Here is a 21,118-nt window from a genome sequence, read left to right as displayed (position 1 = left end):
TCTACTCCAACCCTGAGCAGCCGTTTGGAGGGTTGTGGGGTAGGGATGGGGGGTGAGGGAGTTGGGTTTTTGTTCGTTTCACTGGGGTTTGTTAAAGCAAAACATTAGCCTTAACTCACACATTAATCAAACGTCATGGGGGCTGTCAGGAAAAAAAGCTACCAGTAAATAAAAATGTAGCAGTTTAGGAATAGGTACTGAACGTGCATAGGTTGCAAAGTACCAGTTACTCACTGCAGGCTACTTGCTTGGTGCTGGAAAGCCTTATTCCTTTTGCCAGTCATTTTGGAGAAATGAATACATTTAGGCAAATGAGGAGTAAGGCAAATCTGGAGAAATTACAAAGGGGAGGAGTTCACCTTCCTGGCTATGGCTTTCAGGTCTGTCCAGGACTACTTAACTCCAGTATAAAACTGAGAGCAGAAATATGATCACATACTAAGGAGTCTAATCAATTCTGGTTTCAACACTGAGCCTATTTAAAATAGATAATGGAATTGCTGTTCCTTGTTCTGTTCTCTCTGCACATTCTCCAGACAGAGGCAGTAGGTAAGTCCTCGCCTGCTCTTTCTAACCCCGTGTACCAAGGTTACTGTTATTTATGATTTGTTTCTGACTATCAGTACATACAGTACAGACTCTCTAATTCTTCTATATGACAAATGGAGAATGTTTTATTTATTTCTCTGCCTTTTATTATTTGTGGTAAAATGTCAAGTATAGACTTTTCTCATGAATGAATGAGTGTGGGGGGGTCACCTTTAGAGATTCTGGTTTCCTTCCTCCTCAAAGAAAAATCAATGAGGTTTGACTTGATCGCTATAGTTAATTACATATGTAAATTTTAAAAATCAAAACATAATTTCTTTATCTGTAAATTTCTTAATACTTCAAATAGCTTGTTTTACTTCCCTGCCCATATTGCTTTGCTGTTTATGATATAAGATGGAATTCTTACAGTTGCCTTCTGAGAAAGAAAGAACAATATGTCTTTGCTGCATTAGCCCAGCAGATCTATCTATTTTTGCACTCTGTGCACTATGTACATAAGTACACTATGGACTTACAATGACTAGATTAAACAGCGGTCTATAATTAGTATTGAAAAATGTAGAAGGTATTTTTGTGCTTCTATTAGATCAGCAATGTTATAACATTGAATAAATCACCTTTCCTATGTAAATATCAGCACACAGCCTCAAAATTAAAGATAAACACTGCGGCTCTTAATAGTAATGAAGGGTCTATTGTTTGCACTAAAATAGACTAGACTGCATTAAGGAAAAAAAAGATATAATATTATCAGAGGTATCAGAGGGAAGCACTGCACCAAGAGCCTGTTAAAGGGACACGGTTTTAAAGCAGATCGAGATTCAGTTGCCAGACTTAAAGTAACCGAGGTCTGAGGGGCTCGGGAAGTGCCTTAAGGAGCCCGGCCGGAGCACTGGGGAAACGGGGGTGTTTCCCACATTTTATTTCTCTCTTCTCAATTCATTCTCCGTACCCGTGACTCAGTAGTTTGCCTTTTTCCAGATTCTTACCTGACAGTTCAGATACCTTCCCTGTTCTTTAGTCAATATGTCGTAGGTGTTCTGTCTCCGGAGGTTTCCCACGTGTGGTACAGGTAAACAGAAACACAAAGAAACTTGCTCTTCCAAAGTCCCTTTGCTCTTCCAAAGTCTACAACTAGTGTTTGCTTGATATTGATTACTGACTGATTAACACTTTGCTAAATTTACTGCTTTATTAAGGGGTTTATTACAGGACCTTGAAGGACTATTTAGAAAACCCTTAAGGGCTTTATTATTCTGTGTTAATAATTAGTGCTTTAGGAAACAGAAGTAAGATAGGGAATGCATATAATATTTACTGTTGCTTTTTTTCCCTGACCATGATTATTTCCACTTTCTTCCCTGAGTGTAGAGGCAAACTACACAGTCACTAATGCACAAGAAACCTGCTCTCCCCCCACCTTCTTTTCCAAACCTTTTCCTGAGGCAGAAGCTTCACAGGATACGTTACGCTAAGTTAAAGGCTAATAAACATTTCAAGAAACCTCAACGTTTGAGGATCAGCCTGAATGATTTTTTGTTATATTTGGAAGGTATGTTTTTTAAAAAATAAGGATTTCATTTCTAGCTGGCCACTTTTCAGAACTAGCTTGAGTGATACCCACCTACCAGCTCGTCTAACACACCTCCTCCAGGGCTGTTTCTCTAATCTGGGCAGCCTCATAATTCACCACACTTAGACAGTCAATATGACTGATTGCTAATCTTTCAAATTGCTTTCAGCCTTGACCCGTCTTAATGTCATAGCACCTGTGTTTTAAGATTATTACTAATAGTCCTTACAGGGCTTTATGAAGAAGCAAGCTTCATTATTCCCATTCTACAAAAGGGAAACTGAGGCACGTTGGTGCAGCCACCTGCCCAGAGATCAGCTAGCACCAGGAAGAGCAAACATCTCGTTTGAATTTCTGTCCAGCATCTCATCCACTGACTTGTGTGGATCTCAGTTAGCACACTCCATTAATAGCTGCACTGATGCACCTCTAATGGCTTGTTTGATTCTTTTGAGAGATCCATGACTCTCTGGTACTGCTGTTAGACAGGCAGAAGAGAGGCAATGTGTCTGCAGTGTTCCAACAGGAATATTCCAAACCTGTTGAGAGAGAGGTTTTCTTAATGGTAAATTCAGTCTAGTGCCATTCAGAGAACAACAATTGCAGAGGACAGTAATATACGTCCATCTAGAAGCTTCGTGGTGGGGTTACAGCAAGCTCCAAGTGTTACTGAAAAATAATTTTCTTTAAGAGGAATGGAATGAACCCCAGCATGGTTTAGCCTTTTTCTTTATCACAGAGCAGGTCTCAGCCATGAGGAGACATTCTCCCACAACGCTATGAACCATGCTCTAGTGCTCCAAGAGACTGATGCATGCTAGAACATGATTCCTCTAACTTTCTATATTTCTACTTACATACTTTTAACTTTCACAAACATAAAATTTAACATAACCAGGCTGACATTGTCAGCATTAAGTCTCAGTCTGATGTTCCCTCAGGGCCATTCAAATACAAAGTATACCTGATATCTCTATAAGCAACATGAAAAAAGATGCTCTAACTTCTTCCATTTCCACTTCTAATGGTATAGACTGCACACATATTTATAGCTGTATTTCAAATCCATTTTATGGTTGGCAAAATTGAGGTGCTGGTGCACTTAGATGCACTCTGGGATGAAAAGCTGCATTTTCAGTTGTTTAAGAAAGAGGACAAATAACTGCAATATAAGACCTAGAACACACAGAAAAGGCAGTAAGCCATGGCTGCTTCAGGCAGTAACCCATAGGTGTTTTAGGAGGTATGGAGTGCCTGAACTTCTCTCTGTCCACCCACCTAATCCAACACATGATTAAATATAACTGACAAGCTATCACTGACCTTATCTCAAAGTAGTTACCTCAACTATCTCAGTGCAGAAAGACTTTTGATCTCAAGTTATGGTCTTTGCACAGGATACATTGCTTAGGGCTTCCTTCTCTTTTTTCCTTGGAATCATTCAAGCTGCCAAAATAGACTTAAAGGCTTATCTGAGTCTGCCTACCACCATCCATACGTATCAGTGCGTGGCATCATTGTCAGGTCCACTGTACGCAAGAAGAACCAAGAGCTCACGTTTGTCAGATTGCTGAGTGTGCACTGAGAGCAAGAGATACGCGCTGATGCTGCTCTGTACTCTCCCCTCTCTCTGTAACTGTGTAAACTGCACAAGCAGGCTTCAGGCAGCAGAGAATTTTCTAGCTCTAGCATCTGTGCTGAACCAGCAGCAGCACTGAGTACTTAATACCTCCGAAACTCTGAAGTTTCTTTACTAACCAACTTTCCCATTAAACGCGGCTCCTGCAATTCAGTTTTGGCAAATGAACTCTGTAAGAGGGACTTTTATGATCAACAGAGGTGTAGCTTTAGATAAGATCAGCCGCTGTCATATTCCCTGTCATATTTGGCTTACAACTGGAGGGGGTTTATGGCTGAGAGAAGAATGGACATGGACTGCTTGACCAGGATATCTAAGGATGCAAATCCTGTAATCTCAGAGTACGCTCATTTCCTCCCACAGTTTATGATAAAGGCACAAAGCGGTAAGGCATTGTAACAATTTCATTCTCTCTCTCTCTTTGACACCAAAATTCAGCAAAAGACGGAAAAGCTCTTGTGGTGGAGCCTCAGATGAGACAGTGGAGCCAGAAAGCAGCTCTTCAGTTAGCTGTAACAGCCTGTTTCATTTGGGGGGGCAGAGAAGCAAGCCCAGCAGGCAAAGAAACAACACTCTGTATCACTGGAAGACTCCTGAAAGGCAGCGACAAGACAGTATTAGAGTCATATATGGAATAAACTTTGAAATGTTTTTAACTTCTTACATTTCTGTAGCCCGCCAGGCGTGGCATCCAGCTACATCTGTGTTGCACAAATGGATAGATTTGTGTCAGAACAGGAATGCCTTGATTCTTTTCACATTAGTCTACCTGTGAAGTTATTCAAGAATATGTACTGTGCAGTCACACCTTGCTGTAACCGACATTCATCTCCAGATCCTGACTTCCTCTTAAAGAATTACATGTGTAAGCGTTATAAGATCACCTCTGCTGTCTCTGTCACATACGAATCCAACGACTGCCCCCTCATCCCCAGGCCTGACTCTGAACTGCTCAAGAGGAATTGCGTATAGCGTGTAGTGCTGAATGACTGATACCACAGACGAGATGAATCCTGCTTTGTTTTATCTATGCTGCGCCTAAGGCAGAATACATCTATGTGATGCCTTGCTAGGCATCGAGGTTCTTGAGCAGACAGGTTTTTTACTAGGCTGATGCATCCAAGGGCATCACAGCTCCAAGTTCAAAAATCACTGTTGGGTAGTTTGCAGCCTGTTTCTGGTGACATGCAATGAGTGGGCAATTTTCCGTGTACACCGTGGACCTAATCACATTATTAATGCTCCATTTAAGGCTCAGCCTGACTAGCGTGAGTACACTGCATTGTCATCAATTTGTATTAACTCACTCTTTAGCTGACCTCACGCAGAACTGCAATGTGCTGCATCACTTCGTCCTTCTCCAGCATCCAAGGCAGGGTGCTTTCCTGCTGCTCTTCACTTCGGCGCTGGGGGAAGGACAGGAGCATGGCAGAAGCCAGACATAGGAGCAATACGCAGGTGACAAGTGACTTCAGCTTAAGAATTACTCTCCTTTCTCCTGTAGCAAAAGGTATCAGCATAAGAATTGGAACATCCCCCATATGCTGCAGGCTGTGCACTGTGATGCTTAAGAAAACTGGAATCACAACTTCGCCTAGCCCATACATTTAGATTTTGAAGACTGGAAGCAGAAAAGCAGTTTCAGAGACAGGCGCTGCTGTGAAACACCTTTCTCTCAGCTGGCCAAACAACCAGCACAAACCTTTAGGTCTTCGCGACACGCTGCAAGGTCCAGTTCCTCAGCTAGGTGTCTGTCTCCATGCAAACAGGCTTTTGTCCCTGTTTGTGGCATTGCAGGAGAGGCTTTGTTATGCTGCAGAATATATCTAATGGCCTGTTATTGGATTCTCAGTCGCATTTCTAGCCATGGGCTCAGCCACCATAAACCCAGCGCAAAAGACTACAAAAGGACAGTAAAGCCACGAAGTAATTTGTTTGAATTAAATTTTGAAAATACTAAAAAAAGGATTTCTGAATTTTATTTGACACTGCCTGTGTTGTAAACAAAGCAAAGCAAAATACCCCACAGAAGCAAATCACCTTAGCCCTGGATATTCATTTTTTGTTAAAGGCCAGCTTCCTTCTTTGATACAGCAAAAATTTATGAGGAGATACTTATATATGACAGAGGCTACAACAGTATCACAGGTCACAGCTAAAAACATTTTCCTCACTCTCTGACACAAAGGAAGTAGTTTGCAAGTGTTTATAGGGCAGATCTAGAATCCTCCAAACTCTTTGGATTTTTCCTTTAGTTTCTATGTGTTGCAGACGAAGATCTCATTAAGCGTGTGATTTGTGTGTACCCGTGCAAATTATAAACACTGTGCGCAAATCAGATGTGGTTATTTGTAATGCTGCACTACTACAGTAAAGTTTATTTTCAAGGCTAACTGCCCATAATAGAGTGGAATGTGTGTACATACAGATGTATATCATTATGGAAAATGAAATTTCCGGGTAAAAGTGAATAGAAGAGATGATCACAAACACTTGTTTTACATGGTTAGAGATACATAAATCTAGAAGTAAACATCTGGAACTGCTTTTGCCTGTCAAAGTAGTTGATCAGGACTTCCTGAGGATGTGTAATACTTCAGACTGTATAAATAGACTTATGTATATATGCTCAGTTTGTGTTCAGCAATCTCATTAATTAGAAAGACAGACACAGATTCCGCTTGCTTTTAAGTTGCTTTGTCTTTTGTACTAAAGATAATAAGTTTCACAAAGCAAGCTAAAAATAGAACGAGCCCAACACAAACCAAAGCTAAAAATGTACCGCATGCAAAACTAGCTTTTGCCATTTTCGTAGAAAAGGCCAGCCTTCGCTCCGCTGCAAAGCCGGCGGTTACAACAGATTTTAGGGATGGACTGAAATCCGGTGGACAATAGAGCAGTAATAAGAAGTACATATCACTGGGCAGTACTTAGTACCGGGCAGCCCGGGCGATCTGAAGAGCAGCAGTGCCGCGGGAGCGCTATGAGTTGCGCGTCTCAGAAAACAACGGATTGTCAGCGAGGACATGGCAGAAAGAGGGTGACAAGAGATCTAAAGGGACAAACAAAGGAGTCAGTCAGTGCAAGAGAGAGAAGGGATTTTAACTAAAAAGCGACAGGGGATATTCTTACTGCCTCAGGCCGTTTGTGGCATAAAGGTCATTCACACTTCAAGAGATTAAATATAGTTAATCAAAATAGCTAACTGTCAACATGTAAAATTAAGAGGTTTCCACCACTTTATGCAGAAGGACAAAACCTGTTTTAGTAACTCTTTTGTGCGGATGGACAAATGAAAAGGGCGATTTTCAGCTAGCCTGAACACCCCTGTCTCAGGGCACCGAGTCAGAGGAGGTGCGGGCTTCCGAGGAGCCGCTCAGCAGGTCCAAGTAGGGCAGTAAGCGGGGAACAAGTAGAACAAAGCAGGTTTAGGAACTTTTATGGAATCCGGGCAATCTGACCATGGTCCAAAGAGCTTAAGGGTCTCTTCCTAGATCACACAATAGCCCGCTGGCAAACTGCTAACGGCCTGGCTTCCAGCCAGAAGCACTGTCCTCCATCCAGCTGCGTCAGTGAACAGAAGAGGGAGTTCTCAACTGAAGGAATTTTTTGCCTCAAGTTTCCAAGCTGGGCTTGATAGCTAAAACAATTGAAAACATTTACAACAAAATGAAAACAATACGTAATTGTATTGTTTTCTAGCTATTCTGGTGCCAAGAAACAGCTTTGGTCAGGAAATCAGTTGTAAATTTACAAGGAAGAAACAGAGATAAGTAGGACTGCGTACTTGCCAAGAGAGACTCCCTAAATTTAACTGTCTTGAACTTTGTGAAGGAAGAGGAGGCCTTCAGCCCAGTTCAGCCCTACTCTAAATTAAAAGCCAGTAAAGTCAAGGTGACACCTACGATATGGTGTATGGCCACTTGAATCAAGAATCCATAATACAATGTAAGGGCCAGACATGGTTGATCATACAGCAAGCGTAAGTCCAGGTGTATATGTATACTGAATGTATAGGTATACTGAATTACATTACTTCCGATGGCGACAACAATGCAAATGTCTCTATTTAATGCCAATTAGGCAAAGAGCTTTTGGAAATCCTGGCTAGCATCTAACACTATCCTGAGCGAAGTGTGGATGCTCATGGCTTAACTCCCGTGTACCAGCATGGCATGGGAGCAAGCTATGAAACCCCCCAGGGCAGCTCGCATCACAGCAATGGTTTCAGCACCTCAACTACAAAAACAAACAAAAAAACCCCAAACACCAAAACTCCCCATGTTCTGCTGCATTTTTCTGGGCAATAAAATAACGAACAGGAAAGAGAATGGGGGAGCTGAGGTTTGATCGAAAGAGCAGGCAGGTGAGAGGACTGCAGGGTGGGATCTGACATGTACTGAGTCCCCGTAAGAAAGGGGCTCAGAGAAAGAGGGACGAAAGCCTTTGAAGTGGAAATTCTTTGGAAAGCCTTTGGAAAGCCTTTCAAAGGTGAAGGGCACGTTGTCAAGGGATGGGACAAAGGATGGATGAAGCAAGAACAGGAATTACAGATTATGAAGGAACTATTTGAATGCTGTAAACACCCGGGAGGGAAAAGAATTGTTTAGGGTGGTTCAGTGATATTTCTAGGAGTGATGGGATGCAGATAAGCAAGTGGAAAATGTAAGCTATTAAACAGGAAACACTTCCTGACAGTGAAGGCTAATAGACTGTGGAAAAGTCTCCTAAGGGAAGTGGCAGGAGCCGCTCAGACAATTAAAACTAGACTAGACAACATACCTTAGGGCATAATCATGCCTAAGACCACAGACAACTGACTGGATGTGACAAGATTCTTTCCTTCTTGCTTCAGAAATAAAGCCATAAAGCCCAGGGGGGAAAAAGAACCATTGTGAACGCAACGTCCTATATGTAGGGAGGAATCACACCTGACTCAAATAAAATCCAAATGCAAATTTTCCTTGTAAGTGACACAGGGTATAGCAGTTCGTTTCCTCCTGAGCAGCATCTACACAAAAGATCCTGTTCTCTAACGTTACATTACCGCCAACCAAAAAAAAAAAATCTAATTCACAAGAAACATTAATTCATTGTTTGCTCAGGCATTCTGCAATGTTTAATTAGCTCATTGTTTGAGGTTTAACAGCTTTAAGGACCTTTTTCTTATGAACTGCTGAATTTATATCCTGTTCTACTTCACTGATAACATCCAACTTTCTAAACCACAACTGTGATAAGTACTTGATAAAAAAACACTAATTCTTTGTTAGTCTGTAGACATTAGGAATTTTGCAGAAACCTTGTAAAAATTAGACATTAATTATTTGGTGTATGCTGCATTCGACAGAAGAAGGGAAGAATACTCATGAGTGCTGGATGTAAGGGAGCAGCAGCCACCTGAGGGCTGGATTTTATTTTAGTTTAATTTTTTGAACTTTTTCTCCCCATCATCTTGATGTGCAGGCTGAAATTTTTTTAGTGTGCTCATGTGTCAATCTCCTAAGACGTGATTGAAACCCACAAGCTTATTTGAGAGAACCTGCCAAACACCCATCAGCTGGTAAAATGTCGGCGGTTGCTTTGTTTGAGAAGGGTTGAACTCAGACTCAGCAATGGAAGGCTCCATAACCCGCTTCCATTTCACTCCTCTGGTACAGAGACGCTGTATCAGGACCACTGACAATATGATTTGGTGATATTTACCTTCCCTCGGTGTTTCCTGTGGCCGTCTTTGATTTTCGTGGTTCCATGGTCATGGTCTAAAAGCTCCACAACCTTGCACCCAATGAACAACGAACTTGCTGCGCTTACACCTAATTGTGAATCATATTGACCGTAAAATTTGATTTGCATTACAGTAATGCTTTGATGTCTAAGTCATGATCACACTCCCATTGTGCAAGGCACTATAGAAACCCAGAACAGTAGACCTTGTTCCAAGAATTTACGGTAAACAGACCGGAATACCTCAACCGACCTTGATTTCTCATCCGACAACTTTCCCCTCTGGTTTAACTCACATCCCAAAGAGTTTGAGACCAGATCTTTGCAGGTACCTATCCTCTCATGCTGCATAGATGCTACCACCTTTAAGCATTTGTGTCCAGCTTACTGCTGCAGGGCAGCATTTTTTCTCCTGAAGGTTCATGCTCATATAACTTGCAAAGAAAGACGGCTCCCAATCCCAGGGTGCTGGTGCAGCCTGCAGCATATACTGACCACTGGGCCAGAGCAGTTGCCAAAAATACGTCTGCAGTCATTCATCCATGCAGCCACTATGTGAAACACAACCAAGCATTGTGAAGATTGGCTCACCTGGTATTTGCTAGGCATTTATTGATTAAAATATCGATTCAGGCACTTGGTGACATCCTGTGCTTGGAACTTCTGGTTCTGCTGTTTCCCAGCGGAGACGGGAAATCGCTCAGTGCTGCTGGAGGTCTGGCCGCTGTCTTGGGTGCACAGGCCTGAAAAGATGCAACAATCAATTTTAGAAATGGCAAGTCCTAAAGCTAAGGTTTGCCAATGTTTAGAAGTGTGTCAAAATAAAACTTGTTGAAACCAATTTTTTTATAATTACAAAATATTAGTGGAAGAACAATGTAGAAATCACTACAGTTCTTACAGTACAAATGTAGCCACATTGTTTACTTTTCTTCTCAGTATTACTAAACATTTGGTAAGCTAGAAAGTGAGTCAACATTATTTATAGTTTTCGGCATGAATTTAATTTTTGTGAGAGTTGAACTAAAAGAGTATCATTTTTTCCAGATTATATTAATTGCCACAAGCTCATCCAAGTCTCCCTCGGTTGTTATAGCAAGCCACACTTCATATCGAGGTTCTATTTATAACTTACTCTAAGCACTTAATAGATGGATGGTATTGCTATGCTACTGATACAAAGATAAAGGTGTTAAAAGCCGTTATGAGCGTTCCAGCAGATGTGTTATAAAAGACTATAAATTATGGTAATTAGCAATCTAATGACAGGACTCCTCCATAATAATCCCTAAAAATGGATTAGCCATTTATTAAAATGTCTATAATTTACTAATCATAGGCAAACAGAAATTAGTATTAATCATGATTATATGAGGTTTTGAATTGTTATTGATTAAAGATAAATAGCCAAAGGGAACTATTCTTGTTAAAGTCCATTTAAGCTCTATAACTGTCATAAACAGCCACTGAAGCATGCTGCGATAAACGAAACAGTGCTTACTTTCCTGACTAGCGCAGCACATGCTTAAGTCAAATCAGGTCTCTTCCTCTGAATTTCACATTTCTTCTGACAATGAAAAAGTACGATTAAGGTGTTCTATTGAAAAATTTTGCACCCATCTGTGTGGGATCACAGCTGAGTTAGAATAAAGATTCTTCATGTCTTTTGGGAAGTGAAATTAATTTCTTAAATCCTTCATTTCTTAAAATTCCTTATTGCACCAAGTAATCTTTAAAATAGTTCCTGGAATGGAGTGAGATAAGTCATCTTGCATAAGTGAATTTACAAGTATATGAAAGAAAGGCAAGTACAGAACTGATAAAAGGAAATCTATTTTAACACTACATATATTCAGATGTAGAACTTTCGCCTCAAAAAAACCAAAATTTCAGACCCAAATTATTTAGAACTGCAACCCATCCAGAGTTCTCGTATTTCATGCTAGCACAGTTTTTGGAAGGAATATTACCAGCTGTAAACTGATTCATTAAGACCAGGAGGAGACCTAGAGAGAGACAGAGCTGCCTACTGCAGGACTTTTATGCTTTCTTCTGAATTATTTGATATCTTTAGAAACTAAAGATTTCTTTACAGCTGAAGCACTCACCTCTTACCAGCCGCTGTTGTTTATATAGTTAAGAAAAGAAACATCTCCCTGTAATAAAACTGGGCAGACAAACCCCAGAAGTTGTCAAAGCTGTGTGCCCAGCTATCACTCTCTAAGGATGACAGGTTGCAAATCCATTTCACATCTGCCTTTTGGGGGGACGATTTGTACAGCTTTTCGTTCATCTGATTTGGAGCATCTGATGGTTTTATTTTTTTTTTTTTTTTAGTTGGAGGCCACTGGTGCTATCAGTCACAGAAGTATAAACAGCCAAGCTGTGAAGGTACTGCTAAACAAGTTATTTTTCTAATCACGTTAGTATTTGAACTCTTCTGTTTTGCAAAGGGCCTCTTTATAGAAACAATGCAAAAATTCACACAATGCAGTATTTAATGCCGCATGATCATGCTATATGTAAACTTCAGTGCTAAACAGGATACCTAAAGAAGGGTATTTTGAAGGTATCAGTGTTTGTTCTAACTCTTCATTTTGTTTCAACCAAGGATAATGCTACAAACAAAAATAACTCTAAATGCGCTCGAGGTAACCACCCCAGCAAGCTGGGCACAGAAGCTATTTCAATTCCTAAGGAGAGAGTTATGAAAAACCCTAACATTCTACCTACCGCTGCACCTTTTGTTTTACCAGCAATATCCACCTAGGCTGCCTGTCCCTCGCTCATCCCTGTGTCCAGCCCAGCCCTCCTTGGAGCTGACTGGTCTGGAAAGGGCATTTCACTCCCAGCACCACCACCAGCACCACCATTTTTGGGGGGCATTTGTTACAGTTTCCAAGTTTCTATGATTTCTATAGTTCAGCCAACCTCAGCGGTAGTTCACTTTTTATTTTACAGCCATTTACATGTGCATATTTTCCTATTAAGCTTAACAGAACATTCTTGACACGTACTAATATTTTTAGAACTACAAAAAATGATACGCTAAGAAAGTTCCTGTATTAAATTCCGACATCCAAAGACCTTTTCTTCAAAGATGTCTCCAATTTCCCAAGCAAGAATATATTGACTGTTGGGTGGATTGGCTTTATCAAGGATTTGCAGTCTACAGAAAAAAATTACTCTCTTCATCCTTAAATAGATCCTCGAGAATGGCATCTAACAGACGCCAGCTGCAAAGGCAACAAACAGTCACCTATCAATATTGTCACCAAAAATATCATTTATGACAAGAACCTCAAGCCACTGAGTTTTGAAGGATATGATGTGAAAGTGTCTTCAAAATGGAGCATAGAAAATAATGGACATACAGGCAAGTACTGTCAAATTATTACTGTTATTATGGGATTTACTTGTGCCTTCACTTGGAACCATGCATTCATTTCTTCCATGTCCTGGGCAAGGTGTTAGATATCAATACCACTACTTAAAGGAAGCAAAAATAAGAAAGCACCCCTATATTTCAGAAGCGAAACTTTCAGGACACCTTCTGAACCAAGGCTTTCTGGGAACTTTGGGGGAATTATCCAGTTTTTGGATTCTGGACATGGTCCTTGAGCATCTCAGCAAAAATTGGTTCTGTGCGTGTGCAGAAACAGAACTCGAGATGTCAAGGGAACCTCTAAGTCAAACAAAAACCTCTAGGACTAGGAGGTGGGGGAGTATAGGGCTTTAGGACAACAGTTTTGGCAGAGGTATATAATTTCTGCTGAATGCTCCTACACCCTTCATTTCTGGGCTTGCCCTTGCTGACCCTTGCTTCTGCACAAAGAAGAATTCTGCTGAAGAAGAACATAATCTGGGAAAGTCACTCAACCAGTGGCTCACAGTGTGCGTGTCCTACTAGTTCTTTAAATAATGAGCTGAAATCTTCTCCGATTTCAACCTGTTCTCTCTGCACACGGAAGTAATCTAACATGAGCTTGTTGATCAGCTACTTACTGATTCAGTAAACAGTGAATCAGTGAACAGCAAATCAGTAAACAGTGAATCAGTGAATAGTAATTTAGCACTGGTTCACTTCCTCCACTTTTCTTCACTAAAAGTAATACTAATGACAGTGCTTCAACAACGTTATGCTACATTATTTAACTTCAAAAATAAATCTGTTGTCCTTTTTTTTTTTTAAATTATCTATAAGTTTTCTTAAAATCTTAAATGGATTTTTTTAACTGCCAAATCCCTAAAATGGGAAGTTGCAAGTGGCAATATTTCCCTAGCTTAAAAAGGAAAGGTAGGAAGGTAAACAGCTCGGTAGATTTTCACAGCCAGAGATTCTAGTTAAAAACAGCAGTATTTTGACAGACCGTAAGAAAAAGACATGTTTTGACTTTTCACTAGTAGATGGGTTAATGACTTTCCCATTACAGAATGATAGTCTAGAATCTCCATATTACAGTCGCTGTGCATAGAAATATCTTTTACACAAAAATTAATATTCATAAGGATTGGTCAGAACGCTCATCTTTCCCAGCCATGCAAAAGGATTAGGTTTTTAATCCGGGCTTTTAAAATTTCTTCTGAGGGCAACCAATTCCTGTGCTACATTGAGTACAACACTGGAACAGTTATTGCTTAAATTACAGCTGCAATTAGAAGCTCTACATGAGATTAGGCTATCATTATGTTCGATGATGTGCAGATAGCAAAGGTCAGCGTCTCAAAGGTCCTACAATCTAAATAAACAATGCCAACAAAGATATGTTACTCATCCATTTACAGATAAAAAAGCAAAGTAACTAAGTGACTCACGCAAGCTTCCAGCCCATTTGAAATTCAGAACAGAAATGAAATCTCTAGGGCTTCAATCCAGGTCAAAACAATATCTTTCCTATGGAAACAAAAGTGCTGTGCTTAATGCAGAGGTCTTAATAAGTAAGTTTTAAAAATATATCCCAAATGTCTCAAGCACAGGAAGCGATGGTGATTTATAGCTAGAAAAATAGCTTCTAAGAAAATTTTGTTTTGCTCCTAACAGCAGATCAAACATGACATTAAATAGATATAACGACTTAGATGCTTAGGCTTACGTAGCAACACTACTCTAAATTCAAACAGAATAGATACACAGCTTGAACTTAATAGCAGTGTCTTTAAACCCTGCCTAAAATAAACGTCACAGTGCAGAGGAGATAAAAATGACGCTTAAAACAGAAATAAACTGTGATCAAGTTTCCTTTTAAGAATACTTTGATAGAGGGTGCTCTCCTAGACAAAAAAATGAAGGAATATAGGCTTTTCTGAAAGGTATAAGTTGCTCTGACTCCTGGGATTGTACTGGCAGTGAACAAATCCCTACAAATCCCCTCAGTGCAATCAAGGAAAGACAGTCCATTACCCTGTTTTCTTCAAAATGCGATTAACTGATGATACTCCGAAGGATCTATCAATGGATGCCATAAGCGCCTATAACACCCTTTCCCCAGGACAATCCAAAGTAGTGCCCTGCCCTTTTCCTCCATTTTACAAAGGGAAACAAGTACCATCAAATTTATTTTCTTTATTATTATTTATTCAGCTGAAGTCATGGGTAGGTCAGCTCTCCAGCAAGTGAGGCTCTGCACAAGTTGTTCAAGCTCACAGAGCAAATCCTAGGTAGAAATGGGAACAGAAGCTCCAAGCGCTGTGCCATAGAGGGGTGTCCAAATGCTGCTGCGTATTACTGGGAAGTGGGCTATGATATTTCTCCCTTTCATCTCAAATTAATCCCAGCTAGCATTTTGTAAGAGTTCAGCTTCTGCAGAGTTGAACTTCTGGAATGCTCGAAAGGGGGTTGTGGGGAGGGGGGTGTTGGTCTCTTCTCCCATGTAACTAACGATGGAATGAGAGGAAATGGCCTCAAGTTGTGCCAGGGGAGGTTCAGGCTGGATATTAGGAGAAATTTCCTTACTGAGGGAGTGGTGAAGCACTGGAAGACGCTGCCCAGGGAGGTGGTGCAGTCACCATCGCTGGAGGTGTTCAAGGAACGTGTGGCCGTGGCACTGCAGGACATGGTTTAGTGGGCATGGTGGGGTTGGGTTGGTGGTTGGCCTCGATGGTCTTAAAGGTCTTATCCAACCTTAATTATTCTGTGATTCTGTGTGATCCTGTGAAAGACCAAGCCAGAACTTTAGGATACATTTGAATCTCAAGAACATGCATCTCTCTACTCTCAAATGCTATTAACGTTGTTTGGTTTTTGTTTTTTTTTTTTTTTAAACTACTTATTTGTTTTCCCCAGTTAAAGTAGCATTAAGCACATCCCCTAAAATTGGAGGTGGAGGTCTGGGAAGAAAATACAAGGCAATAGAATTTCATTTTCACTGGGGAGTCCAACATATGCAGCAATACCTTCCTGGGTCAGAGCACAGCATAGATGGAGAAAAACAAGCCATGGAGGTAGGTGAGACCCTTTGTGGATTGTGGCTTTTACTCAAGAACTCTGGCTTTTTAAGATACTGTTGCACAAGAACTATTGGCTAATTGTCCTATGAAACCCCAGCAGTGGAAATAAAGAACCGAGGACTCATTGCTCGCTAACCAGATCACGCAGGAAAACACATCAGTTTTGTGTGCAAAGGCACAGGACAGACAACGAATCTGGAGTTATGTAGAGAGCCTTTTGGGAGGAGAAACTTCGAAGTCTATACAGTCCGATTACACTCTCACACTGCTTAGTCAGACTATATATTCATTTCTGGGACTGCCACCATCAATCGACCTATGCAACCGAAAAAAAATTCCCTTTAAGGCAAGAGAAGTCGCCAGTGCTGATACACACGGGCTGGTGGAAGGAAACCACCCCTCTTTCAAACCATGACGTAAAAATCTGCCTGTTCCACTGCACAGGCTGAAAATCGAGGGCTGCAGCAGTCCACAGAGCACTTCACCTTCTGGGGAGATGCATGAAATGATGCCATTGTTGATGAATGAAGTTCCAAATTATAGTCCACTTACTGCATAGCTTCTGGCTCAGGTCAAGGGCCTCGAGCTGTCTGTCACCAGCCTGGGAGCAGCGAAGCAGCCCTGGCCCCACTGCAGCGTAGGTGCAGAGCAGCAGCCGGGCTGCTCTTACAGCAACGGGCTGTAGAGGCAAATGAAGAAATAATTAGTCTTGACTATTGTGTTACAGCTTCATATTGTCCACATAAGAGAAGATGTTTCGGATATAACAGAAGCGAAGAAAAATGCAGATGGCATAGCTGTGTTAGCATTCTTTATAAAGGTAGGTAGCCACATTTCTAATTGCCCATCTCAAATCTATGAGCAATCTGGCTGAGTGATCGGTTGTGTTAATGTTACAGTAGTCCAAGACCTAAGCCTCCCTACCCTCTGCAGGCATTCAGTGCCAGCACTTAGTTCCTTTACCCTTGTCTATATTCTGCTTGCTGTTATCTTTTAGCCTTATGGTTGTTTTCTGTTTTATTCACAATTAATTTAAAGCAACAAGTTGTTGAGAAATGCATGATTTGGAATCAAAATATTTCCATTTCAGGTTGAAGAAGAAAATAAAAACTATGCAACTCTAATAAATGAATTAGAGAATATTAAATACACAGGTAAGACACTTGTGTTGGTCAAAACGCAACGTATATTTATTTTGAACACGTATACTACCAGGTAGTTCATGATCCGATCCTGTTCTAATTACAGTAGAGATTGTTACTCGAAAGTCAAAGCCAAAAGACAAAGCTTAGTTTGTTGCGCACTCAGAGCATCACAGGTGGGAGAAAATCTAGTTCTCCACATTTGTAGCAAAGAAACCCCCTCAGAACCAGAATGAGCACTCCTGCTTCTGCGGGAGGGAGCAAAGCGAGAAGGAAAACACGCAGCCCGTTAACAGGAGGGGTGTGTAACTGGTGCTCCGTGGGATCGCCAGCTGGCAGTCAGGGAGGTCACAGCAGCGCAGTGCGGCTGCCCCAGCCGCCGTGGGAAGCGGGCGTGGGGATGCGGCTCTATGTAGCCACGAGCAGCAGCCGCATTTGAAGACAAACGTGAGCAATACCTGCAGCCACGCCTGTTACAAGCAACATTTCCCCATGGTTTGTCTAGGGCAAAAAGCACAGATGGAGCCTTTGCCCCTGAGTTCTCTTCTCCCACCCGAGGAAGACCTTGGGAGGTACTATCGGTATGAGGGCTCCCTCACCACTCCCGACTGCCATGAGGGTGTCATCTGGACAGTATTTGAGAAGCCGATTGAACTCAGTATTTCTCAGGTAAGTGGCAGAGGGACAGCCTGAGAGGTCTGCTTACGGTTATTCTGTCCCTCTGCCTGCTCACCCACAACGTAACACAGACCTGTCCGCGGCTCCGCTGCTCTGTTCCTGTGACAAACACACGTGCGTGGCATTAGCCTGAACATAGTCCCTAGTGCTCGTTTTACAACCCTATTAAATCACCTCTCTAAAAATGACAGGAAAGGGGAAGGAAAGGGAAATGACGATGTGAAAAGAAAGCCAAACAAACCCACAGGTAAACACCTTGCCCAGCGCTTCGTCAGCAGCACTTCCACTGCAGTCACCTGCTCACCCCCAAATTTCACTGCTTGTCTCCCATTGTCCTAAGTGTCAGGATATCGGAACAGAATACGTCAAAGTGCAAACTTGGAGTCTGTCAGCACCAGCTTTAAGCAATCCATTTTTGTCCTATAGAGAGGAACAGGAGACTGAATCATGACTGCCTCAGAAATACAGATTGTTCAGCTGACAGAGTACGTGATTAGAAAATTCAGGCATCCTGGAGTGGGCTCCCAGCAGTACTACTAGCCAGCACAGCCTGGCCGGGAGCCAGCACCTGTGTTTCAGTTCCTTACCTGCAGCGTACTCAGAATCACTTCAGCCACAGGGCAATGCTCAGCCACACGCAAGGCAGTGTAGCACAGCACACGGGAGTGAGCATCTGCTTGCTCTGGGCCAGCTTCTTGCTGAAGCAGTTAGAAATTTGAAGCGAAGAAAGAAATCCTAGTCCTTTTCGTGTCACCGTGATGTGATGGACAAGGGCAGGACTGTGTGCGTCAAGAGGACTGGTGTAATCAGGTCCTTGAGTTGGACAAAGCATTTGGCTCACACAGAAAGGAAGTCCCCATGATTTCTAAGGCTAAAAGAAGTCATCTGTTGGTGACCTCTGGCAGTAGCCTCCATCACATCGTTTCCTGCAAGGTTTAATGCATCCATACAGTTCAAAACAGTGCCACAGAGTAAAGCACTGCAGATTTATAGTGCCATAATTTCCAGTGTTCCATGGGAAAAGGGTTTAATGATCTATTTTTTTCTTCAATGTCTACAGATTTCTCAATTTTCAATGGTCTACTTTGATGGCAAGAACTTAACTAACATGGTTGAAAATTTCCGGCCTGTTCAGTTTCTGAACGAACGAAAGGTGTACTGGTCCAGCGCCAGCATCCTCCTGCCTCCTGCTAAGGTTTTAATGCTGGTCCTGATGCTTACATACATCCTGAGTTCTCTTTGCCAATGAACGCTTCTCACCTCATTCAAGGTTCTGGGCTTTTTGGAGGGTTTTTTTTTGTTGCTGTTGTTGGTTCTTTGTATCAAGTAGTTTCTCTCTAACTACCAACTCATGAATCATATCTCAATACAGAATTTAACCTTGTCCTCCTCCAGACACTAACCAAGGACTTCTGTTGCTGCTCTTATATAAAATGAAACCCATTGCACTATATCACAAGAATTCAAAGGAAGGGCAAGATAAAGCTATGAAGATTCAAATTTTAAAAAAACCCAAACACCTAAAGAAAACATTAGGATGGATTATCTGCAAACCTGTACTTCTAACACAACACTGGAAGGACACTCTACAAGCTATGCAGAGGATCTTCAAGAGGAATCTGTTCTTAAGTGCCTATGAAGGGTGTTGTTTGGAGAATGTTTACATTCAACACTGCAAATCAGGAAGACAATAACACGTGGGGTAATTCTTATTATCTCTACATTGTCCTACGTGAAGGTACAATACAGAGCAAAGAAAAAATGCTCACACGCAATTGAGCAACATCTGGGTCATCCTATCTAGTGAAGGATTTGTGACAAATATCATCTGTACTAACACAAATTTCCCCCCTTCTTCCTTCAGAATATCTAAAGTTAAGTTTTAGATGAGGATACTGGATTCCTTTCATTTAATCTACTGATTCCGGATTTCAGGTTTCTCTATTAAGCCTATTTATTCATCACAGCACGGAGTCCCACTCTGGGATGCCCATGGCCAATATGATGTACTAGAAAGAAAAAGGGAAGCTCAACCACATGTACTAGTTGCACATCTGTGGAAATTCCCTCTTTTTGGAGGGCTGTGTTTGAAGCATGAGACTTTGAAGATCCCTTACAGTTTTCATTTGCCTAATAGAACGGGACAGCTCAAGAAATGGCTCTTTCCAGTATCACATTGTAAAAGTTTTTAAACATCAGTGCGAACATTTCAGTGTGAACATTTCCTTTTTTTTTTTTTATAATAACATACCTGCAATATTCAGATATGATTAAGATCCATAGTTTTTCCACGAAGATTGTGATTTGAACTGATTTCTTCAGATCTTACCCTATTACTTACAAAAAAGCTCATTATATTGGGAAATGGGATTTCCTTATATTATTCCAGTTCTCTCTCTGAAGATAGACATAACAGGTTTTTTTGGCTGTTGCCATATAACATGTTATAGCTTCTTTTAGTATGTTAGATTTTGGCCACACCAAAATACGGTTTCATATTAGCAGACTTGTATTTTTTTCTTTAGGGCAGAGATGACTTTAGGCTACAGCTGTAGGGCTGTTTTCAGGAAAATCATGGCAGTGAGACTAACCACAGCTCACCAAAGGAGAAAAAGCAGGGTAAAAAATTATTTTCATATTTAACAATCAATAATACAAGCTTTAAAGAACCACATGGGAAAGCAAATTCACCTTTTTAAGTTTAGAGGAATGATTAAGACTTTAACTATATTTTCAGCTAACTGAAAAACTTTTGAGAAGCAAACATAAATGAAGGATTAAAGTTGAACAGAGACCTATATTTTCATTGCCTTGAGTTTTTATTTCTTTCGTCCTTGCTGAAGGGGAATCCACAAAACACTCATTCAGAAAAGGAACGTGAGGTTTTTTCCCTATTTTCTTCACAACGTTTAGGGGTGGGTTTGCATTTGGGGGGCTGGGAAGGGAGGCATTTGCAGTACATTGGGATGTTTCTGATGTCAGCAGGCTTCTGGAGATTTTACTTCACATGGGTCATCTGGGTATTATCTGCACATCGCAAAACTGCTCTGAGTCCGGCACCTCGCTCAGCAGAGCTATGCCCACCCCCAGCCTGTCAGGTGGAGGACAGGCAGATTTCTTACAATAAGGGAAGGGTCCCATGGATTTACCCAGTATAACTTCACCTCTCTACAAACACGTGGCTACTTACTTAACCAGGATAAACAGCTGCCTACTTACCCACCTGTTGAACATCTCTGTGTTAGCCATGTCCATTACATCCCTCAACATCCCACAAGTAGAGAATGCATCAAGAAATTAAGAGGAAAGATGCTTTGTTTTCAGGCGGTTTTACAAGATGTTATAAACAGGAGTATTCTG

The 21,118-nt window shown here is 41.3% G+C and overlaps 1 protein-coding gene across 1 annotated transcript; it reads left to right on the top strand.

The window, feature by feature from the left end:
* The first annotated feature begins 401 nt into the window (after positions 1-401).
* Positions 402-20,556, top strand: CA4 (carbonic anhydrase 4). Its single transcript, XM_059829267.1, has 8 exons — positions 402-549; positions 11,829-11,882; positions 12,697-12,867; positions 15,775-15,932; positions 16,666-16,758; positions 17,029-17,092; positions 17,586-17,749; positions 18,819-20,556. The coding sequence occupies exons 1-8, from the start codon at positions 492-494 to the stop codon at positions 19,005-19,007; spliced, it is 951 nt and encodes a 316-aa protein (XP_059685250.1). The 5' UTR covers positions 402-491; the 3' UTR covers positions 19,008-20,556.
* The last annotated feature ends 562 nt before the right edge of the window (positions 20,557-21,118 follow it).

The sequence above is a fragment of the Gavia stellata genome, chromosome 25 (genome assembly GCF_030936135.1).
Source record: "Gavia stellata isolate bGavSte3 chromosome 25, bGavSte3.hap2, whole genome shotgun sequence".
Taxonomy (NCBI): Eukaryota; Metazoa; Chordata; class Aves; order Gaviiformes; family Gaviidae; genus Gavia; species Gavia stellata.
Note: the sequence above shows the minus strand (reverse complement) of the source record. Positions and strands in the feature narration are given on the sequence as shown.

What these genes read in the sequence shown, in the direction of transcription:
- CA4 (XM_059829267.1), top strand. Translation starts at nt 492, where the DNA reads ATGGAATTGCTGTTCCTTGTTCTGTTCTCTCTGCACATTCTCCAGACA. An exon ending in TAAACAGCCAAGCTGTGAAG is followed by an intron (nt 11,883 to 12,696) that starts GTACTGCTAAAC and finishes ATCCTTAAATAG; the next exon opens with ATCCTCGAGAATGGCATCTA. An exon ending in AGAGAATATTAAATACACAG is followed by an intron (nt 17,093 to 17,585) that starts GTAAGACACTTG and finishes TGGTTTGTCTAG; the next exon opens with GGCAAAAAGCACAGATGGAG.